The sequence below is a fragment of the Paroedura picta genome, chromosome 4 (assembly GCF_049243985.1).
Source record: "Paroedura picta isolate Pp20150507F chromosome 4, Ppicta_v3.0, whole genome shotgun sequence".
NCBI lineage: Eukaryota > Metazoa > Chordata > Lepidosauria > Squamata > Gekkonidae > Paroedura > Paroedura picta.
The window spans coordinates 145,053,643-145,066,389 of record NC_135372.1 but is presented as its reverse complement, the minus strand read 5'-3'; the positions used below and the strand labels follow the sequence as shown (position 1 = coordinate 145,066,389).

The window sequence follows — 12,747 nt, the reverse complement described above, 5'->3', positions numbered from 1 at the left end:
GCTCCCTTTTACGGGCTCTACGGAACTGTTTAAGCTCCACTAGGGCTCTGATCTCCTCTGGGAGCTCATTCCACCAGGTAGGGGCCAGGATGGAGAAAGCTCTGGCCCCGGATGAGGTCAAGCGAGCTTCCGTGGGGCCAGGGATCCCTAGCCAGTTGGTAGTAGCAGAGTCTCTGTGGGCTGTAGGCAGAGAGGCAATCCCTCAGGTACGCTGGGCCCAGACCGTGGATGGCCTTAAGGCCTGGAATTTGACTGGTAGCCAGTGCAGTTGTTGGAGAATGGGCCGGATGTGGGACCTCTGAGGTGTTGCTGTGAGGACCCTGGCCGCTGCATTCTGGACCAGCTGTAGTTTCTGGATCAAGTCTAAGGGCGGGCCTGCATAGAGCAAGTTGCAGAAGTCCACTCTAGAGGTGGCCATCACGTGGGACACTGTGGCTAGGTGTTCCGGGGCCAAGCAGGGCGCTAGTTGTTTGGCTTGTCGAAGGTGGTAGAAAGCCACCTCTCGTGACTTGTGCCTCCGTTGAGAGGGAGGCATCAAGGGTCATGCCCAGGTTCCTGGCAGAGCGACCCTCTGATAGCAGCATGCCGTCCAGGTTGGACAAGCACACTTCCTCCCTTGGACCCTTCCTCAAGTCCCTGGGATTGGTTCTGCCAATACCAATTTCTCACTGGTGTAAGGAGATGACTTCTGTTTCCTGCATAGTAAATAGCAGGAATAAAGCCAAGGCAATGGGGTGGGGGTGGGGGGCTGGCCTCCCAAGACCAGAACAGGGCAGCTTCTGCAAACCCCCAGGAGTGGGGAAGGCATCTGATCAAATAGTTTGCATAAAAGGAGGAGCACAAAGCAGAAAACTCAGCTCTTCCTGTGCAGGAGTAACCGTGGCTTTGGATCTTGTGAGGATAAAATAAAAATGATGTGAAGTCTTTCTGGATACTGAATGTGCCATGCAAATATTTTCCCTCTTCTTCCCTAGCAAAATCCAGTAGGAAACTTACTTTCCTATACTTGGCGAATGATGTCATCCAAAACAGTAAAAGGAAAGGGCCAGAGTTCACGAGGGAATTCGAATCTGTTCTTGTGGATGCCTTTTCCCACGTTGCCAGGTAGGTCCGACTTCAGCTTCTGTTTATCCGGGGGGGGGGGGGGGATTGCTGTGAACTTCCCTGTCTTGATGCTCTGGCTGCCAGCAAGAAGACACAGAGAAGCTTTTATTTTCCATGCAGGGATCCCTGTCCTTGTATCTCAACAGCTGGTGTTGGATCAAACCCATTGGGATTTTGTTTTGTTTTCAGTGGTGGCTGCTTAGAAGCCCTTGGGGAGTTCACAGGGGAACAAGACAGAATCATAGAGTTGGAAGGAGCGTCCAGAATCATCTAGTCCAGGGGTAGTCAAACTGCGGCCCTCCAGATGTCCATGGACTACAATTCCCAGGAGCCCCTGCCAGCAAATGCCGCAGTTTGACTACCCCCGATCAACCCCCTGCAGAACGCAGGAAAGTCACAACGACTGGAGGAAGCAGATCCACCGCCCGTGGCCTCCAGTGTCCAGCAGGGCTGTGTGGAATGGGTTCGACTCATCAGTCATCCCACGTCTCGTGAAAGGCCAGCATGAGAGTCTTTCCCAGCTCAGGCCTTTATTTTGGGTCTCCACTGATATAGTTATAGAAAACAAAAGGCCGTGGGGAATGTACAGTATGGAAACATTTTTCTTGTGTAGCAGAGTTGGAGTCCAGTGGCACCTTTAAGACCAGCAAAGTTTTATTCAAGGTACAAGCTTTTGTGCATGAAAGCTTCTACCTTGAATAAAACTTTGCTGGCCTTGAAGGGGCCCTGCTGCTCCAGACCAAGACAGCTACGCACCTGAATTGTGTGTGTGTGTCTGTGTTTGTCCCTCTGTATTGCAAAGAAGCAGTTGTGTGTGTGGAATAAATTGCTAGTTGCTCTTGAAAAGAGTTGCAGCCTTAAAGCTGTTAACCTGATATTTTTCTTAACTGTGTCTTTTCCTCCAAAGCCTGCCATCCAGTACGTAAAGGAGAGGAGGGAAAATGCAGGGGGGGGGGGGTGTAGGGATGCTAGCGCTGGGTGGCAAAATAACCTGGAGGTTTGGGGGTGGGGCCTGGAGAGGGCCGGGTTGGGGAAGGAGAGGGGCTTCAGCAGGGCTATATTACCACAAAGCCCCCCCCCCCCTCCAAAGCAGCCACTTTCTCTAGGGAAGAGTGTCTCCATTGCCTGAGATCCATTGCAAGAACAAGGTATCTCCAGATGCCACCTGGAGTTTGGCATCTGGGAGAGGGGGTGGGCTGGCACCAACTGTGACCTTGCCTCTGTTGAAGGGACGTAAGCTTGCTTGGCTCCTCCTGTTTCTTCTGAGGCTCCATTTGATTTCTCCGCACCACATAAACATTCAGTTCAGTTCAGATCAGCAGACCTGGCTTTCCTTGGTTCTGTGGCTCTGAAGGGCTGTGGCTGCACCATTCAGAGGACTGAGTCTTCGTACTCCCTGCAGGGATCTCAAGTCGTTCACCTCCGCCTTTCAGCTGGCAGGCTCATTCTGTTGTTAGCGATTCTCCTGGACTCGTTGCCCTGTCTGAACACTGTTTTAAGTGAGGTCGGTGTCACAACTGCTGTGGATTTATCAGAGTCACCGCCCCCCCCCCCCGGTGCTGATTGCCTTCCTGCTGGGCTCACTCCGTCTGTCATTGGGTGACTCTCCTCTCCCTGGGAGACAGGCGACAACTGAGCAGCTGCGTGTGTCATTTCCCGGCACGGGATGCGTTATCAGCTCCTTAAAGGCTGCAGCGCCATTTAGAAAAGGCCTCAGACTGCGCACCCAGTATATCTACAAGGCACAGAGGGATCCGAGGCAGCGGGGGCTTTCTGGATTGTGGATAAATAGATCAGGGGCACCTTTCCTGGCGGCCACCAAGTGTCTTTAGAGATTGGTGGTTGCACATTCGAGGCCTGTGTGGCCGTGGCCTGGTAGTTTTAGCGCCTGATGTTTCACTGGTAACGGTGGCTGGCACCTGCACAGGCAGGGCACAGCGAGATGGGAATCTCTCTTTGCAAAGGGCGCAGTGCCGGGCACTTTATTTACTTCTGGGGGGGGGGGGATGGGGTTGGAACGTATCACATTCCTGCCTTTACTGGGAGTCTCCCAGGAGGTGGGCTGCAACTAGGAAGCCTCGTGTCTGCGTGGAGTTCATTAGCAAGTCCATTCGTTCAGTAACTGTTTGCACACTCCACACTTTGGCAGGGTCTGAGCTCTGAAGATGCCAGCCACAGTTACTGGGACTGAAACTCCCTGCCCACAGCAGCCAGTTGACTCTGGCCATGAAAGCCTCGTCTTTAGAAAGTGGGGGGGGGGGGAGTCAGGTGGGGCTTTTCTCCAGCAAGGCTTCTAATTCACTCTGCAAATCCTCATTGGCTCAGCAGGGTGACTCGATGGCTAAAACGCAAATGGGATTTTGAGCTGTATTAAGAGAGGTATAGAGTGCAGATCACACAAGGTGAGGTCACCACTTTACTCTGCTCTGGTAAGATGTCACCTGGAGTCCTGTGTTCAGTTTTGGGTGCAACAACTGAAGAAAGATGTAGACAAACTGGAGCGTGTCCAGAGGAGGGCAACAAAGATGGTGAGGGGTTTGGAGACCAAGACGTATGAAGAAAGGTTGGGGGAGCTTGGTCTGTTTAGCCTGGAGAGGAGACGACTGAGAGGGCATCTGATAGCCATCCTCAAGTATTTAAAAGGGGGCCATATGGAGGATGGAGCACAGTTATTCTCTCTTGTCCCGGAGGGACGGACCAGAACCAATGGGATGAAATTAATTCAAAAGAATTTTCGGCTAAACATCCGGGAAAAGTTTCTGACAGTTAGAGCACTTCCTCAGGAGGTGGTGGGTTCTCCATCTTTGGAAGTTTTTAAAGAAGTGGCTTTAAAGCAGATTGCAATTGGGTGGGCAGGAAGGGATGTGCTTGGGTTTGTCTCTCATGGCCCTTTCCTGCATGCCCAGGGAAATGCTGCTCGCCACTTGGGGATCAGTAGGTGAATTTACTCCAAACCATACAGGCCACAGATTATAGGGGTATTTTTTTTTTGGGGGGGGGGGGGAGTGGAGCATCATCCGGGCATGGAATTGGGCTCACTGTGGGTGAGCAGGTAGTTATGCGTTCTTGCATTCTGCAGGGGATTGGACTACATGACCCTGGAGGTCCCTTCCAACTCTGTGATTCTGTTCTATGATTATAAAGTAAAGGTAAAGGTATCCCCTGTGCAAGCACCAGGTCATGTCTGACCCTTGGGGTGACGCCCTCTAGCGTTTTCATGGCAGACTCAATACGGGGTGGTTTGCCAGTGCCTTCCCCAGTCATGACCGTTTACCCCCTAGCAAGCAAGCTGGGTGCTCATTTTACCGACCTCGGAAGGATGGAAGGCTGAGTCGACCTTGAGCCGGCTGCTGGGATCGAACTCCCAGCCTCATGGGCAGAGCTTTCAGACTGCATGTCTGCTGCCTTACCACTCTGCGCCACAAGAGGCTCTATGATTATATGATTGCTTAAAAATGTTCCTTTGGCCTCGACTGCCACCTCAAAGAAGGATCGTCCCTGTGTGCTTGGGGGTAAGCTGGGCCAGCCTTTCTGTGGCTCCACCACTACACTGCTGGAATTCCAGAAGTGTCTCAGAACTGCTGGGGGCCCCTTGCCTGGAGGGCCCCATTGCTTTGGAGCCACATGTTCCTAATCCAGATGCCTCTTCCTGCTGCTGTGGAGGCGGGCGTCCTTCTTGGCAAGCCCCACTTTCCCCCATTCTGAGGAGGAGGGCCAAGTGTGGAAGCCTTGCTGTTCGCCCTCTCTTCCGCCTGTGTGTGTGGGGGGGGGGGAGTTCAAGACTTACCTTGGCATCTCTCAGTCTGCTTCTGTTTAAATCTCTCTCCCTCCAGAGAGGCAGATGAGGGCTGCAAAAAGCCCTTGGAGCGACTGCTGAACATCTGGCAAGAGAGGAGCGTGTATGGCGGTGAATTCATACAGCAGCTGAAACTGTCCATGGAGGACTCCAATAGCCCCCCGCCCAAAGGTAAGCATGCAAGGCTGTTAAGAATCACATGATAGGTGGTAGCTAGTAGGCAAGGACTCTGGCCCCGGTGTAATCGTGACACCTGCTCAGGCATGGGACTGGGAGAGCTTAGTGCAAATCTACACTCTGCATCTTCCAGTGCCTCCTGCCAGCCTCCTAGTTCTCTGTGTTCCCTCTGTCATTCTACAGGGGCTTTCTCCCATAGGCTAGCCTGGAAACCAGCATTTAGTCATGTTTTTCTGCTTTGCTGATGAGCACTTTCAATATGTTCTGTTTGAAATGCAGAGCTGCACTAATCTGCCTGTAGCAGCCGCAAAGAGCACCTTAAAGACTTAACATTTGGGAGGGGGAGGAGCTTTTGGGAGTCACAGCTCACTTCTTCAGGGGTAAGAACAAGCTGGTGCTTTCCTGGGGTCTGCCAGGCATTTTTAGAAAGTGGGTGTGGCCAGGTGCAGCTTTTCTCCACCAAGTCTTCTGATTGGCTCTGCAGATTTTTAAAAAAAAGGTTCCTCAGAAGTGAGCAGGGACTCATGAAAGCTTCTCCCCTGCCACAAATTTTGTCAGCTTTTGCGGTGCTCCTGGACTCCGGCTCTTCTCTGTTACATATTGTTTATTGGAGAAGAAATCTATTGGAACCGCTGCACTTCAGTACTCAAGTTCAAAATGTGATGCATATTTGGTATAGAACAGAACAATTTGGTTTAACAAATAGCCAGTTTGGCGTAGTGATTAAGGGCAGCAGCTTCTAATCTGGTGAGGCTTTGATTCTCCATTCCTCTTCCACGTTCAGCCAGCTGGGTGACTTTGGGCTAGTCCTGGTCCTGATAGAGCTGCTCTCACAGAGCAGTCCCATCAGGGCTCTCTCAGCCTCCCCTCCCTCACAGGGTGTCTGTTGTGGGGAGAGGAAGGGAAGGCGACTGGAAGCCGCCTTGAGCCTCCTTCGGGTAGAGAAAAGCAGCATATAAGACCCAACTCTTCTTCTCCTTCTTCAGTAATCTCAGGGCTCTCTCAGCCTCCCCTCCCTCACAGGGTGTCTGTTGTGGGGAGAGGAAGGGAAGGCGACTGTAAGCCGCCTTGAGCCTCCTTCGGGTAGAGAAAAGCAGCATATAAGACCCAACTCTTCTTCTTCTTCTTCAGTAATATCAGGGCTTTCTCAGCTCCACCTCCCTCATGGGGTGTCTGTTGTGGGAGAGGGAAGAAAAGGCGAATGGAAGCTGCTTTGAGGCTCCTTCGGATAGTGAAAAGCAGAACTGATACCCTGTCATTTGACACAAATGCATATATAGTAAAGGATCACACCCCCATTCTCCTGGATAGACAACCCAATAGCCGGGCCTTGAAGGGGGGGGGGGGTCACTTGAACCGCTCTGTCGCAGCCAAGCGCTTGCTCCCACTTCGCCCTCCAGTCTGCCCGACCAGCTTCAGCCCCAGGTCCTTCTCAACGACAGGGCTAGGCTGCTCGGTCCTTTCTGTAAGGGGAGGAGTTGAGGCGACTGGATTGTGCCCCATATGTGGACATGCATCCTGCATCCCTCTTGCAGAAGAGAGCTTGAGGTTCTTCCAACATTCCAATTGCTCTCCTTAAGTATCTGACGTCCCTGAAGCAGTGGGTGCGAGTTTAAATGGACTCCGGGGAATGGTAGAGGACAGGAAGGCCTGGAGGATCATTGTCCATGGGGTCATGATGAGTCAGGCACAACTTTGCAACTAATAGCATAACAACAAAGTATCTGAAAGATTGTCACTTGGAAGAGAGCAGGGAAAGGTTCCTGTTGGTAGCAGAGGATCTGAATTGCAGTACCAGCTAGATATCGGGGGGGGGGGGGGGGAGCCTCAGCAGCTGGACAGATCCTTCTCCTGGATGCTTGAGGCTGATCCTGCATTGAGTGGGGGTGGGACTGGATGGCCTGCATGGCCCCATCCCACTCTGGGATTCTAGGAGTCTAGTTCAGCAGTGGAAGGGGCTGCCTCAGGAGGTGAGGAGCTCCCCCTCACTGGCCGTCTTCAAGCAGCGGCTGGACAGGTCCTTCTCCTGGATGCTGGAGGCTGATCCTGCATTGAGTGGGGGTGGGACTGGATGGCCTGCATGGCCCCTTCCCACTCTGGGATTCTAGGAGTCTAGTTCAGCAGTGGAAGGGGCTGCCTCAGGAGGTGAGGAGCTCCCCCTCACTGGCCGTCTTCAAGCAGCGGCTGGACAGATCCTTCTCCTGGATGCTGGAGGCTGATCCTGCACTGAACAGGGGGTGGGACTAAGTGGCCTGCATGGCCCCTTCCCACTCTAGGATTCTAGGAGTCTAGTTCAGCAGTGGAAGGGGCTGCCTCAGGAGGTGAGGAGCTCCCCCTCACTGGCCGTCTTCAAGCAGCGGCTGGACAGATCCCTCTCCTGGATGCTGGAGGCTGATCCTGCACTGAACAGGGGGTGGGACTAAGTGGCCTGTAGGGCCCCTTCCCACTCTAGGATTCTAGGAGTCTAGTTCAGCAGTGGAAGGGGCTGCCTCAGGAGGTGAGGAGCTCCCCCTCACTGGCCGTCTTCAAGCAGCGGCTGGACAGATCCCTCTCCTGGATGCTGGAGGCTGATCCTGCACTGAACAGGGGGTGGGACTAAGTGGCCTGTAGGGCCCCTTCCCACTCTAGGATTCTAGGAGTCTAGTTCAGCAGTGGAAGGGGCTGCCTCAGGCGGTGGGGAGCTCCCCCTCACTGGCCGTCTTCAAGCAGCGGCTGGACAGGTCCTTCTCCTGGATGCTTGAGGCTGATCCTGCACTGAGCAGGGGGTGGGACTGGATGGCCTCTGTGGCCCCTTCCCACTCTGGGATTCTATGGAGAGGCAAGGACTCCCAGTTAAATGGCTACTCTCTCCTTAGCTCCCCCCCTGTGCCAGTCAGCCCCATCTCCTCCTGGTCTCTTGGTCACGCCATCCCCTGGCTGGTAAGAGATTTCTGGGAACGGTGATCCTTCAGTCACTTATAGACACCTCTTTTAGGGCCCCATGGGACTTTCTGTTTCATTAAGAAATTGCAGGCATCGGAAACAGTAGCATGGTGACTGCTGTCACCTTCCACAGGTTTTTAGTTTGCATCTCCATAATGCTTGCCCCATATGTGGCACCTAACAGAGTAGCTGAAGGCGAGACAAGGAGCCCGTGACTGTCAGGGAGAAGGACACAGAGGTGCATGAGGGATTAATCCCCTTTCAGTGGAGGTTTCTGAAACTTCCTTTCAGCCACGGGGAGACTCCAAGGGCTTTAGCATATGTTGGAAAACAGATGGTGGCTTTTGATCCCCGCTTTGATATTTCTGGCTCGTGGCTTGTTTTCTGAATCCCTTCTCTTGAGGCAGGAAGCAAAACTTAGCTGTTGTTCGGTGATCGGCGCAGGAGGATGTGCTATCGAAGCAGATCTGCCCTCCTGTCCTCTTTTGGCACGGCCGAAGCATCGGCAAGGAGTTGGCAGGAGCCTAGTTCCCAGCGAGCAGAGCCAGAGAGCTGCTGTATCCTCTGACAGGCCCTTTAATTCTGGGGTTTTCCCTGTGCCGGGATTTGAAAGTGGGCTTTGGAAGAGAGCAAGGGCCGCACGGCTGGCTGGCTAGCTTTCCTCGGGCTCCTAGTCGGAGGGCCTGTCGATGGAAAGCGACTTCGTTTTGTGCTCTGGAAGCCGGCCAGAAACACCTGACCCTGTTGTGTGGCGTGACAGCGGATGCGTTGCAACCAGCTTGTCTTTTCTCAACGCTGCCAGATGCTGCCTCGCTTCTAGACCAGATTCCTGAGGACGTGGCAGATCCCCCTGGCCCTCCAGCGATCCGCCATCTGGATGCTGGCGGCCACCTTCTCCGTGGCCCTCTGTTCAGCCAAGAAGGGTCTGTTGTCCAGGGCAGACCTGGCATTTCCTCCCCCCTCCCCAGGCCAAGTGGCAGGGGGGAGATGTGCTCCTCCAGATGGCCCGTAGTTGCCGGCTGCAGGGCCCTTCCGCTTGGATCCTAAAGCGCCGCCAAGGAAGGCTTCCGCTCCCTTCAGCCAAGTTTTCCAGCCCTCCCGTTTTAGGGCCGCTAATTGAACGTGTGGGAAGGTCTGTCGTTTCAGGGTTCTGCCTTCTGCTGAATCAGACCCTCAGCCCGCCAGGGTCACTGGCAAGCACTCTGCGGGGGCTTTCACATTATCTGTCGCCAGATCGGTGTGCCAAGCAGGTGCTCTGCCACCAAGCCCTGGCCAGTCTCCATGATCAGTGCTCTCTGCCTTCAGCCGCTTTTTGATTAGCCTGCAAACAGGGGTGCCTCTGAATCTAGTGGAGTGGGATCCCCCCCCCCCGCCAGATTTTGTCAGGCCTGCAGTTATACCAACAGAAAAACAAGAAACCTATCCAAGGCAATATTCGTGTTCTGACAATATATAGTCAATTTTAATACCATTTTTATATACCTAGAGAATCAACCATAACGGTTTCTAGATAATTTCTGTTTTCAGTATCTTTTCATCAGTGGTTGAGTCCTCCAATATAAGATTGTTGTAACAATAATGAAAGTTAGACAGTGTGGAAAAATCTTACAGTATTTCCTTATATTAGTGTTTTAATAATATCAATAGGCCATCAGCTCAAAGGTACCGGGGGATGTTACTCAAAGGGGAGGAGGGGTGACGGAAGACCCATGCAGGTGCCAGCTTTGCAGGAGAGGCAGCACCCACAGACTCCCCAGCTCCAAGGAACATGGAGTAGGTGGTCTCTGAAGTCCCCTCCGCTCTCCCCATACGCAGATGCCGCCCCTTACCCCAGGCAGGATGACCCAGTCAGGGGAAGTCCATCAGGACAGGCGGTGGGGCGTCACACAGCCCTCTCAGAGCTCTCTCAGCCCCACCCACCTCACAGGGTGTCTGTTGTGGGGAGAGGAAAGGGAAAGGGGCTTGTAAGCCGCTTTGAGACTCCTTCTGGTACTAAATAAGGGGTTACCAAAAACAGCTCTTTTTCTTCTGGAACACATTTGGCGATAGAGCTTGGCTGGATTTTCTGTAGATTATGGCTGTATTTGTTGTAGCTCCCGGCTTTTAATCATGGTTGGGGTAGGATTCTCTGAGCTGCCGTGAGCATTAGAGAGTTGCCTTCAGTGCCTTCATGGGCGGTGCCACCTCCGCAGTGACACAAGTGTCTGTCATAAGCTTGCAACCGTCGGAGAGCCTTGAATCTCCTTCCACGAGGCAGAAGCTGAAGGTCTTCTGGGCCTGTTCTCTGGCCTTGGGGGAGCTCAGCAGGGAGTGGGGCTGGCAGCTTCTTAGAGACTTAAAAGATGCCGATGCTTCTGTCCTCTGAGCCCCTTCCCCAGCCTCCGTTTCTAGCTCATCGTGGAAGCAGCTGATGTTGCGACTGAGACTCCCCCCCCAGGACAAACCAGCCTTTCTGAAGTGCCTCACTGCTGAGTATTATTTATTTTTATTTTTATTTTTTTTAGATTTGTTTCCAGTCACTGTGAGGGAACCATCTCAGAGTGGGCTACAATCATAGAGCATAAACCCCACCATCATGAAACCTTAAACCCACCATTACTAAGAACCAGGGGGGCACATAAAAACTCCTCCCCCACCCTGCGCCCTCAAGGGTGACCTCGGGTGTCTGTCCCAGATGAACTTGCAGGTGCCAATATGAGGAGGTAGGGTGGGGCCCTCTGATCTTCCGTGCTCTGGCCTCTACCAAGGGCCTGGCGGAAGGGCTCCATTTTACAGGCCCTGTGGAACCGTGAAAGCTCCCGCGGGGCCCTCAGCTCTTCTGGGAGCTCCTTCCGCCAGGTCAGGGCCAGGACCGAGAAGGCCGTGGCCCGAGGCGTGGCAAGCCTCCCGTGGGCTGGGAACGCCCAACAAATTTGCACCCGCAGAGCAGAAGGCCCTGAAGGCCACAGGCAGCCGGTCAGATATGAGGGTCCCAGACCACGAAGGGCCTTACAGGCCAAACCAAACCTTGAACTTGGTCTGAGCCTCAACGGGCAACCAGTGGAGCTGCCTCAGCACCGGCTGGAGGTGGGCCCTCCAAGGGGTGGTCAGGCTCCCCTCTCTGGGCTGTGCCAGCAGCCAGACCCATTTGCCTCTGCAGCCTGGCACCCCAGCAGCCATCAGCCCTCCATCAGCTGTGAGGCTTCCTTTCTGGCATGGACCTGAGTGTCCTGTTTGCCACTGACCAAGCTGGGGGGATGTACAGGTTTATCCCAAAGGAGTGGGTGCTTTCGGGGCTGCTTCCGTCTGGTGCTAGCAGGTCCTTGGGCTTCGTTTGGTTGCTGGGCGAGATCACAGCACTGTCGGGGGGTTGAGCAGCAGCAGCAGCCTCTATTATTATTTATTATATTTATTAACTTGATGATCTATAGCCCGCCACTCCCAGGCAAGCCTGCTCGTGACGGGCAACACAGTAAAATCCCTACAATAAAACTTGCTTTGGGGACCAGTTGGAAAGGGACTGGGCAGTTGTTCTAGCCCCTTTGGAGGGGGCCCCAGATCTTAACCGCCCTGGCCTCAATCAAAGACCAGGTGGAAGAGGCCTTTCAGGCCCCGTGGAACTGAGAACGCCCCTGCAGGGCCCTGAGCGCTCCCAGGAGCTCATGCTACCAGGTCGGGGCGAGGTTTTTATAAGGCCCTGGCTTGGGTTGAGGCCAGGCGGGCTTCCCAAGGGCCAGGAAATCACCAACAAGTTTGTACCCATCAAGCAAAGGGCTCTGCGGGGGGCATAAGGAGACAGGCGGTCCTGCAGGTATGTAGGGTGCAGACAGCAAAGGGCATTAAAGGTCAGTACCAGAACCTTGAACTCAATGTGGGCTGCAAGCAGTAACTAGCTCAGCTGCCTCAGCATGGCTGGATATGGGCCGTCCCTGTGAGGTCCCTAGCAGCTGCGTTCTGCACCAGCAGCCATTTCTGGGTCAAGGACCAGGCTCTGCATAGAGCGAGTTACCGGAATCAATCCTGGAGCATGGATCGCTGGGCCAGGTGATCTGAGGACAGATGGGATGCTCCTGGCCATGCCAGGCAAAGGTAGAACAGCGCCAAGCGGGCTCCTCCAGTGACCTGGGCCTCCATTGATAGGGAGGCATCCGGAATCACGCCCAAATTCCTAGCTGCTCTAATCTGGAGGACTGAGTTGGGTGCCCCCTTCTTCCTCCACATGCAGCCAGCTGGGTGACCTTGGATCAGTTCCAGTTGTTTTAGGTCTGCTGTCCTAGAGCAGCTCTCTTGGAACTCTCTCAGCCTCAGCTGCCTCACAGGGTGTCTGTTGCAGGGAGAGGAAGGGACAGGTGTTTGCAAGGAGCTTTGGGACTCTTTCAGGTAGCAAAAAGCAGGGTAAAAAAAAAAAGCAACCCCAGTTCTCCTCCTTTGGTACCCTTCTAGGCCTTCATTTTTTGGGGATTGCTCAGACTTGTACTAGAACAATTAAGTGCTTAAAGTGCTTCACAAAGTTGGGAGTGCAGGGACCCTGCGAAGGCCAATGAAGTTTTATTCTGGCCAGAAGCTTTTGTGTGCAGACAAACGGGCCTCAAGGTGCAGTCAGACTTTGTTCTGCTGCTTCGGACCCACACGGCAGCCCACCTGTGCGCTTTGACAGTCCTCCTTCTCACAGCCCTGGGAGGGAGGCCAGTCTCAGGGTCTCCACCTTGCAGAGTAGGGCTGAGGGAACGTACCTGGCTAAGGCCACTTAGTGGATTGAATTGTAGAGC

General features: G+C 53.8%; 1 protein-coding gene across 2 annotated transcripts in view; it reads left to right on the top strand.

The window, feature by feature from the left end:
• The window catches only part of RPRD1B (regulation of nuclear pre-mRNA domain containing 1B), a 30,388-nt gene that overhangs the window by 7,130 nt on the left and 10,511 nt on the right, over positions 1-12,747 (top strand). For both annotated transcript variants that reach the window (XM_077336100.1, XM_077336101.1), the window contains exons 2-3: positions 975-1,104; positions 4,938-5,071. In XM_077336100.1, coding sequence (XP_077192215.1) covers positions 975-1,104; positions 4,938-5,071 — 264 coding nt within the window. The remainder of the gene's footprint in view (positions 1-974; positions 1,105-4,937; positions 5,072-12,747) is intronic.